Below are 16,920 nucleotides of genomic sequence, written 5' to 3' on the forward strand. Positions count from 1 at the left end.
GATACAGCAAAATGGCCCGGATGAAGGAGACAAGCAGGCTAAACCAGCATGGCGCTATACTCCTTGATTTTATTTGATCTATTTACTAACGTATCTAGACGGGAGGCTTATACGAGGGGGGCTTATAAATCTAAAGTAGAAATAAGAATACACTATTAAAATACCTCGTATATTTTAGTAGGAATTTTTTTATTAACACCTAATTAACAATCAACAAAAGTATGAATTTTTGTGGTAATTCAATAAAACACTAAGGGCCTCCTTAAATGGCACTAGTCAACAAATCGAGGGGGCCAATTCGAGGATTTACGGTAGCAGTGGGAGCTTATGCGAGGGGGCTTGTTGACAATTTGGTGTTCTAGGGATTGGGCTTATTCGAGGAGGGTTTCTTTGAAGGAAGGGAGGGGAAGGGGCAATTCGAGGGTTTACGGTATTTGTCTATTATTTGCATAACTTCAATAGATAACGTTCCGTATCACAGCAATGCTTGCACTTTCGATGTGTAAACATGGCCTACTGAAAATATTCGAGACCAAAAAGATCTTATTTCTCAATCAATACAACAGACTCTTGTTATTCACATTGATGTGCGCTCTAAACGAAAGGTCATCCTTTCTTTTTCCCTATCTGTCTGTCATTAGAGTTCTAGCATGACTTTTCTCCTCCCAAACTTTTCCTAAAAATCCTGATCAAAAAACATTTTAATGTGAATAATAGTTCTTGAATATTCAATGGTCACAAAGCAATGTTGAATATTGACTGGTCAATCACGAAGTTACAAATAGGAACCTAGCAAGATAATCAGGGCTCTTGCAACAGGATGCTTTGTGTTACATTGAACATAATCGAAAACTTATGGAAAATCAAACTACAGACGATGAAAATGTGGTTTCCTCAATGATTGGCTAATATCAACAATTGGTTTTCCCACCTTAACAGTTTGCGTTGCTCACTTTGGCTGGACTAGCTGCGCTAGTGGACGATATTTGAAACTGAGAGCAAAAAGCTACGGGAAAATGCAAAAAGACTTAATGGAATTGAACGGTGATAAAAAAGCATTCCCTTTTTTCCTGTTGGCATATCTGTTGCGGGCGACAGCTTTACTACAACCGGAACACAGCAATTTGATTCTAGGGCTCTGGAATCAAAGTTGTCTCTGATTGGTTTAAATCGTGTAATTATTAAACAAGGTCAACTGTGCGCGAATTTCACTCTAGTGAAAATGAAAGTTGAGTACAATAGGGGCGACACTGCCTTTTAATCAAAATTGAGATTTTAAGATGTCAGCTCAAGACTGATAAAAGGATCTGTGGATGATTTATCTAGATAAGAAATCGATGAAAACGAGGACCTGTTGGTCTGCTTCCTAAATTTCTAACCAATGTAAAATCGAGGACTGTACGGCTGTAAAATCGAGGATGCGTTAAAGTGTTAACCATAAATGAAAACGAGAACCTGTTAATCTACTCGATTTGAAACACAAGTAAAAATGAAGATTTTGCGACAAAACCTGAAAGTGTTTACCCTAAATGGAAACTAGAACCTGTCGACGTACTCCCTAAAAATGACATCGAAATGATAACAAGGATTTGGCGACACACTCTAAAAGTGTTTACCATAAACGAAAATTAGGACCTGTCGACGTCCTCTCACGTGGAACCCAATGCGCAAATCTATTACCCTAATCATGATACGCTGGTTCCAAGGACAGCCTAGCAGTGAACAGCAAATGGCCTTGGTTGCAGGATCCGTGTTGCAGGAACAGCAACTTTTTTACGTCCCTGTCTTCAAATAAAATATATTGGGTTTGAATAACACTATGCCTGTGGACATCTTCTAACGGTTATAAAGGTTATTCTAATCATACAACTATTATAAAGGTTATTCTAAAACTCTTCAAGACCTTTCCTATAGACAATACGACGGGACATATTGATTAAGTAAAGCTTAGGTATATTTCTTGATACTTTGCTTCTGTCAAAATCCATTTTAGATCCAGTCTCTGGCCATCCCTAAGATATGATAATTCTAAAATCTTTTCTTGACGCTGACCATGGTGCTTGTATTTTCTAGGCCCTATCAAGGCTTTGATGTTGAGTGGAGGAAAAGAAGGTTGTCACCCTGCCATATATTGATTTTCCTTGCCAATCATTCCAGCAAAACAGGTCCCACAATAAATTTTGATTGCATAAATTTGGTCATTTCTCCTGTCCTTGCACAAAATAATTCATGCATTCGCCTCTATATCTGCTTCTTATCTTCTTATCTATCTGAAACTAGCCAGTTGCTTGATGATCGCATTAAACTTTATTCTCCAATCGTTTGCCACTCTCTCTTATGGCTCTTTAACTACTATTTTATTGTTGCATGAAAAAAATTACTTACAAATATACCTTATTTTGAGAGTAGCCTCTAAAATGTATAATGTAGTTAGTTATTTTTTTTGGCAGTGAAACTGGTGCAACTCAGTCTATTTTCTTGTATAATAATATAATCTATTTAAATTGGCAAAGTTGTAGTCGATCTTAGGTGTTGATGACATTGTCCATAAACTCTTGAAAATTTTAGACACATTCTAGAAATGAATAAAGTGTGAATAAACACAAGATGCTTGAAAATTCTAACAAATGGTGCCATAATGACGTCTAAATATATAAGGAAGTTTCGAAATACACTTTTGATTAAACCGTAAATTTGCCAACAATTGTAGCATTATGTTTATTTAATGGAAATAATTGAGCATCTTACTGAATGTGTTATAGGATCATTTGCGAAAAATATTTCTCCATCAATGGACCTAGATTATCTACACAGCACTGCCTAAACAGCATAATATACAAAGTAATTTCAATTTTATTTGATTTTAGCTAGTGTCACAGGAAATTAAGAGTGCTACAATCTATTGGAGGATATGTTACCTGAGGCAAAATAAAATAAATAATAAGCCATATATTAGCAAATGCTAGGGTGTTTTTCTTTAGTTTTGCCCTAACATGATCTCAAATAAGAACTTCTATTTTAAATGAACGTACAGATCTGCTCATAATAAAAGAATCAAGTTAGAAGCCACTCTGTGGTAGATTAAAAGGTCATCGCCGAAAACATACTGGATTAGGACAATTGGTGATCACATACCAGTTCTGATGTATAATAGCTCTACTTGGGGACTGATACAAAAAGATACGAAAGGTCTAGATGCTTTTCACAGACAGCAACTGAGACAGCTAATAGGAAAAAAGTATCCTAACAAGATCTCCAATCAGAACTTGTACAAAAGATGCGAAAAAGGACCAATTTCAATTGACATCCTCAAGGGTAGATGGCGGCTGTTTGGTCACATATTGCGTTTGTCCAACGATACACCGGCTGTGAAGGCAATGAGATTTTACTTTGAGGGATCGGAGAGGGGATTCAGAGGCAGACCTAGAGAAACTCTCGTGACAACCTTAAATAAAGATATCACCAGAGCAAGAGCAATGGAAAGGTCTTTTCCACTACCGAACATAAAGAACAATGGAGATTTTGAAAAGATACGATCCACAGCAAGGGACCGCAAAGAATGGAGAAGATTATCAGAAGTAGTGTGCAGAGCTGCAGAAGCAGAAACAACATGAAACCTTCATGTCGGGACTGCGTAACTGCAATTATATATATATATATATATATAAACTTGAAATGAAGCGTAGGGTAAAACCAAATCTTATAGACTTTATTCGGACGAGAGGACTTTATTGTCCAATTCGGCATGACCAACAATGCCAAATAATTGTTTCTAGTTGCAGAAGAAGCATTATTTCCGCAAAGAAATTAGATTGTTTTTCTGAAAACTCAACAACATCTTGATTAAGGAAAGACAAACACCTGCGCTAGTATACAGAATTCAGTCTTCTTGTCCTGCTCATATGAATGAGACCATAGCCATGATAAGATCTAGAACGAGGTTTGCAATGTTTATCGCTCATCAATGTTGGACGTCATCATTGCAATTATCATTAAACTTCATCAATAATGAATCATTCCCAGGGATTCGTATTCGTGGTTCGAAAGCCCAAAAAGGCTGGCTCTCAAATATCGCAGACTTGTTCGGATGACGAAACCTTCAGTTCTTTATTTCAAAACAATACCGTCTGAAACCAATCAGTGTTGCAGGGTCATAGCACATGCATAACAGCATTCGCACAGCTGTTCTGTCTGCGACCAATTCTTGAACTTCCTGCCAGAGCTTCAAGTGATAATACGAATGTGCAAAAATTAATGCTCTTTTATATCGCAAGCATCGCAAGGCCCTCATCGGCGATGATCGTCATCTCTTATCCTTTTTTGTTGATGATTGAATAGAAAAGAAAGTTTTGTTTCGAATTTGATCGACTACGGTCAATATCTTTCTCGGCAAACTGGAACTCGACCATTATAATAGGTGATAAATTCAACTTCAGATCGAGAATTTGAGACAATATAATACTCCTTTTGTGTGTGTAGGCCAACATACTCATTTTATACCATGTTTAAGTATTTCAGGTTGTAAGATACTTGAATGCAGGGACGGACTGGCTATTAAGGCTACTAGGAGGCTGCACACACAAGGGCTCCCTCACAAGCGGCCTTACAAAGACCCTTATCTTGCGAAAACTTTTCCATAAATCGTTAATTTACGTTAGTAGCAGCTGATATATCATTCTGAAACTGTAACAAACCACATTCAGGTGTCATTTTGGTTGTATTATTGCACTTTTTGTACTTGAAAAACATCTTTGTTACCTTTATCAAATATTCATGCATACATATGTTTTCACTTTTCTTTACAAATTGCTGAATAGTATATCAAAAATAAAGCAAAAAACAAAAACCGAATTTTCTTTAGAAAATAAACGATGTTCCCCTTTCTTTGCTTCCTGGGTACAATAATCTGACCAAAATGCAAGCAAAGTCATTATAAACTTTTAAAACGTTACCAATATGCAATGTCCTGCTTTTTAATTGCCAATTGAAGTCGCACGAGAGTGGTAGACTGCAAAGTGGAACCAAATCCATCTGACCAGAGCAAGTAAAACGCACGATGTAAACATTATCGCTTTCATAATGGATGTAAAACACTGTATTTGAATCCCCTCTCGGCGTTTGCCGTGTTTCTTCCTATCAGATATTGCTCAATATTTAATCGCAAAAGCCACAGAATTCTTTTGAACCCGATGAGCTACCACTGTTCACTGATTCACTTCGTCATTTATAGAAAATAAGGGAAAGCATTCGCTTTCAAAGTGAAACAGACTGTTAAAAGAATTCAATTTGCAGCATTATATTAACAGAAGCAATGGCATCATTGGAAACTAGCTTTTTTATATCTGACACTTAAAAAGGAAACTAGCATAATGTATATAATATGTCAATTCGTAAAGAGTACTTTCAGTTGATTTACATTTTTGTAAACGCTTTCTTTTTAAATATAAAAATCAACATTTTACTAACTTGGTCAATGGGGCAATCAGTCATTAACAAGATATTACCCATCGTGCAATCAATACACAAAATCTTCAAGAGAAAGGCTAATTTCTAAAAGATAGGGGCTTTTTGTAGCAACTTATTTCTGGCTGTTTGCATTCATGGGGCTTCATGTTGGCATTTCAGATAATAAGCCCGTTATTTCAAGTTAGTGAATTGACTTCAATTGGTGAATTGTCTTTGGTAACTGAAAGTGTAACTGCAACCTTTAAGAGCAGCTGTTGTTTGCTAAGAAATTGATTGCTAGATATTTCAAAAATTTTATTCACACAAGCTGTATAAAATTTGGAGATCATGTGGCACATGACACTTGCTAAACAATTCGCTTAGAAATATTAAATTTTCAGAACGTCACTAAATATTCTTACTGAAGAACGTCAAATAATTGGTGGTATAAAGGAAGCACAAATATTCTACATTAAGTGCGAGGTATCTTATGTATTACTTCAAACACTTTGTAAGCGCTGGTTTTGTATGTAAGCACAAGTTTGCTATAACTAATCATCATACATTTTTGCTATAACTAATCGTCAAAATGAATTTCTTGAAATCAACTGAGTTTCAAGTTCCAAAGGTCTTGATAAGCTTCTCGAACTCTGCAAAATAATAAAAAGATGAAAAAGTTAGTTTTGCAGTTGGCAAACCGTAACAAGCAGTAGCATAATGCAGATTAGGGTACCTTTGTTTGACAACTAAGGACCCCCAACAAAAAGGGGCTCCTAAATCATTTTTATCTTAATGTTTTAAGGTATCACGCAAGTTCATCTCATTTTCAAAAACTTTTACATTTCGTCGACTGAAGTTTCGATAACTCAAGCTCCCCCTAGTGAATGAGCAATTTTCTTTTGTGTTTGACATCCATCTCAGTGCTTTTCCTTATGCTAGGCGCACACGAGAAATTTTAGCTGCGCTAAATAGATAGCGTTGCTGAGATCATGAGCAAAATTTTTCGATTTTTTCTGGTTTATTTATTTATGACAAGTTGGATTTAGAAATTTTTTTTACTTATTGTGAATCATTTCTTATTGTAAGTTCTTAGGATGCACCCAGTAAATCAATCATTCTTATTGAAAGACTACTATGGTTGTAAAATAAAATAAAATCAAAATTTCAATCGAAAATGTAAGAGGCTGTATAAAGGTGCTTATAAATAAATTATATTCAATTGATTGCGCTTTGTTTACGAAATTTGACCGCATAGAAAGGTATGCCGTATGCAAGATAGAGTTTATTAAAAAAAGAGGGGCTGGATGAAAAGTCAACGTCAACTAAGAGCCTGTTCGAGAATAAGCTTAAAGGTAGTCGTCAGATACTAAAGTGGATTGAGCCATCTGTTAATTAATATTATCCAATCAATAGGCATGTGAAGGGTACCACTCTCATTGATTGGTCAGTGGTTGATTGACAGATGTCTGAAGCATCCTTATTCTGTTGTGAAAATCATGTTTAAGCCATACCGTAAACGTTGATGAATCCATCGCAATCCCAATCAAAAACCCTAATTAATTTGGCAATTTCCTCCTTTGTGATTTCTTCACCAAGCTGTTGAAATGCATGCAGAAGTTCGTCGGAGCCAATCAGTCCATTTCTGTCAGTATCGACAATTTGAAATGCCTTCTGCACTTTCTCCCATTGATTTGGTAGGTTGTTTGGTCTCACGATTGTTTCAAGTTCTTCGAAGCTTATGCTACCATCCCCTATTTGTAGTTAAGAATTTCATTGCATTTATCAATGAACTACGATCGAACAGATTTAACTATATCAAAATAAAGCCTTAAGTAAATAACATATAGATAGAAGGCTATATGCGAATCTGATTTGAGATATAAGTAAATGACTGTATTTAACTATTTCTACTTGGAACCACAGAAACAACCAGATTTCTAATTCTTACAAGCGTAACTTGATATAATTAAACTTGTTCAATTTGGCGGTCATGACAAATAAAAGAAAATAAAGAAACAATTGTAACTCGCTTTACTATCGAGAAATCCTTTGGGTCATAAAAAAGCTGATATTTTTTGTTGACAATTGTGAACTTTTCAATTTCGATATTATAGATCATGATATGTCAAACAGAATAATGTGAGTATAAAAAGCCTTTTGTGATGACTCCAGATTATACAATGGTCTTACCACCTCTATTTTCACTTGCATAATACAAGTTGAAGTGCAGTTTTAGTTAAGGATGGCCGACCGAGTCATAGCTAAGGGGAAGATTGAACTGAGGACAGGTGTTTGATAGGAATTGCTATTTCAATACTTGATACTTTCTGGATTTCAATGAAGAAAAGTAGAGTTTCAAGATCTAGCAGCGCTTTGATGTTCCATTTTTCATCTTCAGAAGAGCAGAAGATATTCAGTGGTTAGAATGAAATATTGCACTGTTATTACCGCTTGTGTCGATCATTTCCACAATGTCGTTCAGTTCTTTTTCAGATAACTGTATTCCAAGTTCCCGCATGACGTCTGTGAGCTCATCTCTTGAAATCTCTCCACTTCCATCGCGATCAAACAAATTAAATGCTTGACTAAGCTCTAGAAAGAATAAATGGGGCATTTAAATCTGAAGCAACGGTAACTTATACATTTTCTAGATGTAGTTGATGTATTGTCAACCCGTTTTTTCTCATGCGTTTACCTAGCAACAGTCTATACAAAAATCTCGTTTTATATATTATACAAATTTGAACCCATATTAAACTGACAGAGCTAGCATAAAGAGTTGAGTTTCATTACATTCAACTTTTCGATTTAGCCGAATATTCCCTTATCAGGATACAGTGCAAAAACATAAAAGACCAGAGGTAATTTGAACTTCGGTGTAATATTTTCAGTAGATCAATGGCTTAAGATTTAGCTGGAAGAACAGATGCATTTTTCATATTTTATTTTCAAAAAAGGAACAACATAGTTCATTACAAGCTTGTATGAATTCTACGTGTAAATGAAGTGCCATGGCCAAGAGAAATCACATAAACACAAAATTTACATCATTTTTTGTAGGTTACTTACTTGTTCTATTCATTCTGTCGTTAGGTTTGTCGTTCTTCTTACATTTTATTGAATGCTTTCGTTAGCCGTCACAAGTAAAATGTGATATCTGTCTTGGTTGACGCATGTCATTGTACTTGGCATTTCAAAAACTTGTCAAGACAAGGACAATGAGAGTCACCTGCTACCAGAGCGTAGGCAGCGCTATGTGTTTTCAAAACAATTCTGCTTTAGGAAGTTCAAATAGAAATCAGCCCTTTGATAACATTAATTTTGTAAAACCAATTTATGCCGACTTCATCAAGTATTAAAATCTAATTGTCTGTTTTTAGAAGATGTTGTAAAGAACAAGTGAATTTTAAAAAAAGACTCAAAAGGCTGAATTAGATTTATGTCTGTAATATTTTACGACGTAAAATTCGGCCTTTGCTATATTTGAGTCGTAGTCAAACGAAAATGAAAAAGATGTAAAAACGCGCACAAATTTAGCAGTTATATCAGCAATATTTTTTAAAACAAATGAAAAAGTTCAAGGCTTATTGAATTAATCCAGAATTTTCGTTGATGGTACGTGTAAATGCGACGAACCAAAAACAAGCTACCTAACAGCAAACAGCACATACAGATTCAACGTTAAAAAGCTTCTAATCTAAACCAGAATCTAAGGAGCATATTGTAAGAAATAAATAAATTAAGTCATCACCTTCGCTTGAAATTTCACCAAATACAGATTTACTTTTTTGCATTGCAGAATTTTCCGTCTAAGTAAGAGAAAATATCGTTTTAGATCAGAATAGATATTAAATTAATGATAGAGATAAAGATTTAGAACAATTATTCAACCGAATGGCATTGAGCCTTATTTGGAACTGAAAAAAGAGGTTGATAGATAAAATCAAAATCAGACTATGCTACCCTCGACTTTAACGTGTTGATCATTTTTTTTAAATGCTAGCATTATTTGTATTAGTACTCATTTTCAAACTCTTGCTGGGATTCGTTTTGTGAAATTTGACCAAGAAGCACTCCGAAAAAAGGCGAATTTCCTAAGATTTCACGATTGATTTCAAAATACACTCCACTCACGTTAAATACAATAGGTAAGTTATCTTAAGCCCTGTTTACACTACAACTTTTTACCCGGGTTAAAGCTAATCTGGGTTGAACCCAGGTTGAACCCACTTTCGTTTACACTACATTTACAACAAAGTATAGTGTAAACGCAAAGTTGGGTTGAACCCAGGTTATATTCGTCACGCATGCGCTTCGTTGTGAAGGACGCTTTATGGTGCATGAATCTAGCTGTTGATGGATGTCTTCGTTCGCCCATATTTCGATTAACGACATGACTTCATCGTCGCCCCATAGTTTACCTCTTTCAGCCCTTGTTTCATTCATTTTCCATATATGCTGCTTTAAATTGAAGTACCTTTTTGCACGAGCATTCCAAGACGAATTTTGCTTTGACTTTGTGTTTGGCGTCTTTCATGGCTCAAAAGGCGCATGCGCGAATTAAATCGTTAACCTGGGTTCAACCCAGGTTTGCGTTTACACTGCATTTCGAAGTTCTTAGGCTGGGGTCAACCTAGGTTCAATCCACCTCCAGAGTAGGGTTGGCTTAGCCCAGATTCAACCCAGGTTAGCTGCGTTTACACTACAAAATTTCTAACTCATGCTAACGTTAACCCAGGTTCAACCCAAGTTAAAAGCTGTAGTGTAAACAGGGCTTAACAGCGTGACTCAATAAAACCAAAGGCGTTGAAAGGCCTATTTAAAATATGTTATGGGTTAACAATTGGATTAAGAATCCGTTAAAAGATGACAAAAGCAGATAAATAGAAAACAGGAGACTTAAGCACAGTTTTTCAAAAATTTGCAAGTAAGTTGAATATTAAAGTTGATTATATTCAAAATAGGAAGAAAATTTAATAGAAAATTCACGTTAATTTGATTCAGTGTGACAGTGCAGTCTTATGAAGGGCACTGTAGTAGAGCCAAATGAACCTTGGGGTACAAAAAGGCTTTTTGGCATTTGAATGCTAGCATTGCAACGACTGTTGCCAGACGATGAGCACAGGTAAACACATGAACACGTAAAAACTAAGCAATATAACACGAAAAAATCGACGAAAAAACTTCCTTGAGTATGTCTTCCACTGAAATATAAGAACTTTAAGCTACCGGAGAGGCAAGTAAATTGTCTATGCATTTTCATTAAGGTAATAATTATTACTGCTGTGGAAAACATTGGGCTTTTATAACCTTTTGTCGATGAATTAATGAATGGAATGCTTACCATTTTGAATGCTTTTACGCATCACCTTTCAGAATTTCCTCATACCTTGATATTTCCTACTTTTCAAAACCTACAAACAAAAGAGGCAGTTGAAAAAGCACTTTTTGCTAACCTTTTTATGATAGGATTTAAATGTGCAATTATCTTTTTAGCAAAGCCTTGGAAACAGGGCTTCAAATCAAACCGTCATATCTGACTATATGACCATGTGACAAAGACAGTGTGGTGCTTTATTATATAAGAGGATCCTTCTTCAGCTTGAATAACAAGTCAATACTTTTACGATTGACGGATACAGCAAAACAATTAAAGTATTCTTATCGCCACATCATGTTTGCTAAGAACATGTTGTAGGGCTTAAGTTTGCTAACAGTTTCAAGGTAGCATTGCAAATTTCAATTAGCTTTGAGTAAATTTTCAGGATTGATTTGCTATTTGAGGAAATTTAATCTTTTATTCTTCGGCCTCAAAATGATTTTCAACAATGATCTATGTTTTCAACTGATCTAGCTATGTAACTACAACGATAAGCAGGGCATTTTTCAACATACTCAGCGGTGAAGGAATTGCCCCACCAGGCCCTCCGACTTCCCCCACCACTAACAACAAAAATGCTCTTTTCATCCCAAATTCCTAGGCCATAGCGTTGCCCATTCAAAAAAATGTGCTGGTAGTTATATCAAAAAGGCATTTTGATGAACTGGGCCCGGCGCACGAACACTTGAAACATGATAAAATAGTGGCAAATGGAATTCCTATTGTGTTTTTGAAAGGTGATAAACTACTATGTAACCCTTTTTGTGCGTTCTGCAAAGCTTATTATAGCTGGATTTTTCAACTTTGTCTAATCCCTGAAAGATTCCGTCGTTCTGCCTTATAGACGTAGGAACCAGGGGCACGTCCCCCTCCCCCAAGTTTAAAAAATTCAGGTAAAATGCCTCTCTGAAGCTTACCAACTTGTCCTTGCCAACTTGCCAACTGCATAACAAAAACTGTCCTTTAAAAACTTAGGTGCTATACGAAATGTGCAAAAAGAGTGGGAGTTGTAATACTGCTAATTTTAGGCCTTTCTCTCTAGTCCATTCGTTTGATTTTCCTTACCTAATCACTCTTGTTTATCTGTAACTTTCCTTGCTCGTTCCACATTTTTCTATCACGTGTATTAGGATAATCTTTGTATTATTATGAGTAACTTCATACCTACGTCAATTATCAGCATGTTAAATAGATCGCCATAGCAACTCAGTATTTAAGGATATCACGCTACCCAACCCCGCTCGTCACTAAGTAGATTACTTCCTTTCACCGTTTCATTTACGTATGTCTATTGTTTTTAGTTCAGTATATATAGGAGCCCTGTACCTCATCCTAGGCAGTAAGAATTATGGAAAAAAGCAACAAGGGAAAACAGTTTAGGCATGCACCGTTTTAGGGGCAAGATGCTTGTGAAAGATCTTGTCGCCTTCGTTTTGCTCTTAGTCGTTTTGAGATATATATAGGAGATGTATCAGTTTTGGGAGACCTCTGGATTAGTTCTTGAGAAAGATTATGCCCATGTCACGCGTTAAATATTATGCCGTTGTTAGCATGCAAGTTATGTAGCTGCCGGGACGATTTCATCGAAAGAAAAGAAGGAAAGATTTAACCGATTTATGCCGCACCATTTATTGGCCATCCTCTGCCTTTAAAAGGTCCTGAGAATCGTTAGCAACATTTCACAGAGTGACCTTTTGAAACGATGTTCTTAAATTTTTCTATGTGATCTGCTTTTGAAGCACCAGGGGACGGTAAAAAATTGCCCTAGTGCCTTGAGGATAGGAGACCCCTCGAGCTTTCCAGTTTGAGAAAGCAATAGGTAAGAAATTATGCCTAAAAATTGTACTAGGTTTTAAACAATTGCGAGAAAATGTCTCCAAAAATATTATGAAATTTATTTTTAGCTAATCAAAAGGGCAAGGTTGCCAAATTTTTTCTGCTTGCCTCGCTCGCAAAGGGCCCCCAAAAACCTCTCACAGGCACTGCGGAGCAATCACTTTTCGCAAAAAGCGCCAAATATCAAATAACAAACAACCAGTAAAGTTTCTTTTTGTAAGGTTTTAGCCTCCCCCCACTTTCTTTAAGCCCCCCATTTTCCTCTCAAATTAGACCAGACAATGGTATCTTTATCATTATAGAATGATAACTATACTGAATGATATAGAATGATATCTATAATGTAGACAGGCTTCTAGAAGCAGCCTTTTTAACCTTTCTAGAATTGTGGTTAGGGTGCTCCATAAACAGATTTCTTAAGCTTATAGAAAGGATGACTCTTATAATGCTTCTCCTATAAAACAGGTCTTTCTCCCTTCACTTTTATTATGCTTTCTACGTTCTTGTCTTGCCTTGAAGAAGGACGGACTCCGGCGGTTTGTCCGCAAGTGGAGAAAGCTTTTCTTGATAATCAGGTTTGACAAAATTAACCCGTTTAACTTTGATTTAAATGCGCCCGGCACCTATGGGCGAGCTGTCTTCAACACATGGCAACATCCATCAATCATGCCAGCCAATAATAGCTTTCGCGAAGCAACAATCGTGTCATAAAACAGGTTTAAGTCACATCCATCCTTACCTTCCAATTCATTCAATTGTGGCTTTCATAGTGCATCAGATTTCTCGGTCTCAAAGGAAAAAAGCGGTCATGATAAGCGTTTTGAAAGTAAAAGACAGGAACTAAAGATAGCAGCTGCTACCCCAGGCGAGCAAGCAATATTTGTTATGTTGTTTCATGCCAAATTAACTTCTAGGCCAACAACTTCATCTGAATCTGAGCAAGAACCAGTGGAGGGCAAAACTGAAATGGTAGACGTAGGCCTAAAACCACTTTCAAACATTCCAAATCAAGGACAAGTGTTTCAACCAGCTCATGGTGGTTCCAAAGATGACTCAGATATTTTGGAGATTGTCGACAATGAACTGGCAGTACAACCCAGCACGCCAGCACAACTACCAAAGAACTCATCATATGTAATGCGGGGAGAATCAGCCAGCACTAATGAGTCCCTGTCAAAATCATGATATAAAAAGAAGAAGCTGGACATCAACTGGCTTTATTAATCTGATCAATGCTTAGATCTGAGGAGAGAAGGAAAAGACAAGCGACAAATACCAGTTATGTCTTGCTTACTTTGCAGAAAATATGAAATTCAAGTACGAAAATTTGCAAGCAATGACCAGCTGCCAATAACAGCAGGATTACGTATTGATTGACGAGATAGACTAAAAAAGGTAATTGATCATCTTGAATCACCCATCCACGCAGAAGCAGTGAGATTAAAAGAGTATGAAGATTGTGGCATCGTGGAGCACAATGTCAGACAAACATCCATGGGCAAGAATGAGTAAAAAAGCAAAAAATGAAACACTACAATGTTTGGTACGCTTTGCAGTTGATGTGTACAATAAAGGAATGGTTGAAATATTGCGTGCAAGAAGTTGGCCATCAAGGTCTCCTTCATCAGATGTCAGAAAAGTCAGTCAAATTTTGAAGCAGTGCTTGTGCTTCTGCGTGCAGATTGATGCGTGCTGACAAACAACAAATTGACACCAAATTCATAACCGCAAGGTTTGTTCCAGCAGATGAAGTAAGTGTAAAGACAGTGTACCTTGGTATTGCAAGCAGTTAGCTTGGTGATGCAGATAGTTTTATTAGACACTTTGGTACAGTGTAAGGATGTCGACCTTCGTCGTGATACAGAAAAGTTGGTTGGCGCGACAACAGATGGAGAGGCTGCATTTACGGGTAAAAAGAAAGGACTGTGGAAACTTATAAAAAACAACATTGGCAGGGACATTTTGACTGTATGGTGTGTTTGCCACAATCTCACTTTGCATTAGAATCCGTACAGTCTCAAGTACCTGAGCTCGCCCTCTGGATGACAAATGTCCTTGATGTTACATCTTTTTTTCGCTCGTCTCCTCGAAGAACAAAGCTGCTTCTTAAAGAGAGTGATAAATGCCTCGAAATCCCCAAGTACTTTCAAGTCCGATTTGCATAATATGCCGTGAATGTCCTAAAAGCCGTTCTTCACAACCTAGCAGCAGCAAGAAGCGTCTGGACAAAGATGTGCGATGGAGCAATCCGAACAGGGTTTCGCTCAACTTGCAAGTGGAAATTCATGCATTATGAGTAGGAGTCTGTTGTGTAAGTTTCATGCTCGAAAACTGAAAACCCTTTTTATGACTATTCTTAACCGCTTTTAGGCTAATGATAAATAAAAATTCATACAACACAAAACCGTTCCTGTAACATCTACTCAAATGAAGATAAAATGAAGAAAAATAACGACGAGGAGTTATGTACGAGAAAGCCATGTAACATAATCAAGTAGTTGTATATCCATACCGTCATTGATTGTTCGTTCAGAGCATCGCTTTGATTGAAAAGGAAATTAAATCAAAATGTTAAGAGCCTTATTTCTTTTTCCATTTCCACTTCGCTGCAGTTTTTTGTTAGGAGTCCATTGGGTTGTTCGGTTATCCAGTTCTTTCCAATCCCCGCAATAAAATTCCTTGGCACGTGTCACACAACACAGCAGTAAATCATCTCTCTCTTTTATGAAAGTTTGCATAAGGCTCATGAATACAAATGCTTTCTACAGATTTTTCAGAATGATCTAAAATAAGTTTTAAAATTGAAGATAATGACATACATCTATCTCTTCAAGAATTTCCTTGTCATGAATGCCCTTACTTAACGTCCGTTCAAGTCTATTAAATACAGCCCGCGTCAAATACTTGCCTTTGTAGCACACCGCCTAGATCGATAAACATGACCTCAATCCCCAATTTAATTGAATTACTAGCTGAAGTTGCATTTTTAAATCTTAGGTAAATGGTACCAAAATTAGCCGACTTTCGATTGACAATCTTATTGCTTTCTTGAATTTGAATACAAAACTTTCATAAAGGATTGCTAAATATTTTTGTTGGAAAACAAGCTTTCATTAAATTACACAGCAAAACACAGACCCTCATATTTACAATCGCTTGAGGTCTACGAACTACAGTTTCAAAGGGCCTGTCAGGCCGAGAATTTACGTGCCATACATTTCTACTATATTTACTGCCTTGCAGGCATAAGCAGAGGAAAACAGCTATACTTAAGTTTTCATTAAGTTGAACAAAGATACAAGAATGCTGCAATTAATCAATATTGGTTACCGTAAATATTGTGATTTCGAAAGCGTGACTTTTTCAGAATGTTCACCTTAAATTCTCCGTCATTTGATTGATGTTTATTAAAACCAATCTTGCACCGACATCAGAAAGATTCTCAAACACTATCGTTAAAACTTCATAAGCGATGAAAGTATTTAATCTTTAATGAGACATCACTTGAATTCGAAAAAGACCACAAATTAGTGTTTCAGACAATTTATGAATCTGTGGAAGAATTTATTTGAGCAACCAAAGTCAGAAAAATAAAATATTCATTCTAAACCTAAACAAAGGTTGCTGCCATGGATATTATAGTCGGACAACTATAGGAGAGCCTAACCTGATATAGCCTTGCTTCTTTTCAGTGCATCAAAGCTGTTGTCGTTATTCATCTAAACTCTTATAGTCCTCCAAATTGTCAGAAATCTTCAATAAAATCACCAATGATGATAATGAAAGCATAGTGCTCAAATCGTGATTGGCTAAGAGCTTGCGCTCTAACACTTGGCCTCTCTCGTTGCTCAGCAAATCACAACCCAAATAATGTAAAAAAACTTAAGCCAATACCAAGAACCGGGCATTCTCACCACTTTCCTTTAAGATAACGTGTAAAATCTGCCAAAAAATATATTTCAAAAATTATTTTTCACACGTAAATTCCACATAAATCTGCTGTGATGAGGCGTTGCAAACCTTTGCTTTCAAGGAGATTGACCAAATTTTAGTAAAAAGCGGTAGGTACCCAATCAAACTAAAATTTGATATATTTGTTTGTTTTAGGTAGAAGTTTTAGGTGGTTTGTATCGTTACATAAAAACTTTGTCCTGCACCAGAATACTACAGTTAGAAAACCTTTTGACAAAAATGTTAGTATTCCGCTAAGAAAACTAGCATTTTATAATTGCTTTCACCTAAGCAATTTTTAAAACTAA

The 16,920-nt window shown here is 36.3% G+C and overlaps 1 protein-coding gene across 5 annotated transcripts; it reads right to left on the minus strand.

Annotated features, from left to right (window-relative positions):
• Positions 1–5,271: 5,271 nt before the first annotated feature.
• Positions 5,272–16,128, minus strand: LOC135688527 (uncharacterized). Of its 5 annotated transcripts, none has more exons than XM_065205416.2 (6): positions 15,992–16,128; positions 10,790–10,859; positions 9,197–9,254; positions 7,894–8,037; positions 6,957–7,196; positions 5,272–6,095 (listed from the first exon to the last, which is right to left on the minus strand). In XM_065205416.2, exons 2-6 carry the CDS (start codon positions 10,790–10,792, stop codon positions 6,061–6,063), a joined length of 480 nt encoding a protein of 159 aa, XP_065061488.1. In that variant the 5' UTR covers positions 10,793–10,859; positions 15,992–16,128; the 3' UTR covers positions 5,272–6,060. The 5 variants fall into 5 exon arrangements, with proteins under 5 accessions (XP_065061488.1, XP_065061489.1, XP_065061490.1 ...); XM_065205417.2 differs by having other exon boundaries at positions 16,038–16,056; XM_065205418.2 differs by lacking the exon at positions 15,992–16,128 and adding an exon at positions 15,174–15,406.
• Between the last annotated feature and the right edge of the window lie 792 nt (positions 16,129–16,920).

This window comes from Rhopilema esculentum, chromosome 19 (genome assembly GCF_057945365.1).
Source record: "Rhopilema esculentum isolate cy_ngs chromosome 19, ASM5794536v1, whole genome shotgun sequence".
Taxonomy (NCBI): domain Eukaryota; kingdom Metazoa; phylum Cnidaria; class Scyphozoa; order Rhizostomeae; family Rhizostomatidae; genus Rhopilema; species Rhopilema esculentum.

Excerpts from the sequence above, each read along its gene's own strand:
- LOC135688527 (XM_065205416.2), bottom strand. Across the intron at positions 8,038-9,196 it reads TGGTGAAATTTCAAGCGAAG|AGCTTAGTCAAGCATTTAAT; the intron begins GTGATGACTTAA and ends TATTCTTTCTAG. Across the intron at positions 7,197-7,893 it reads GGAAATGATCGACACAAGCG|GGGATGGTAGCATAAGCTTC; the intron begins GTAATAACAGTG and ends AACTACAAATAG.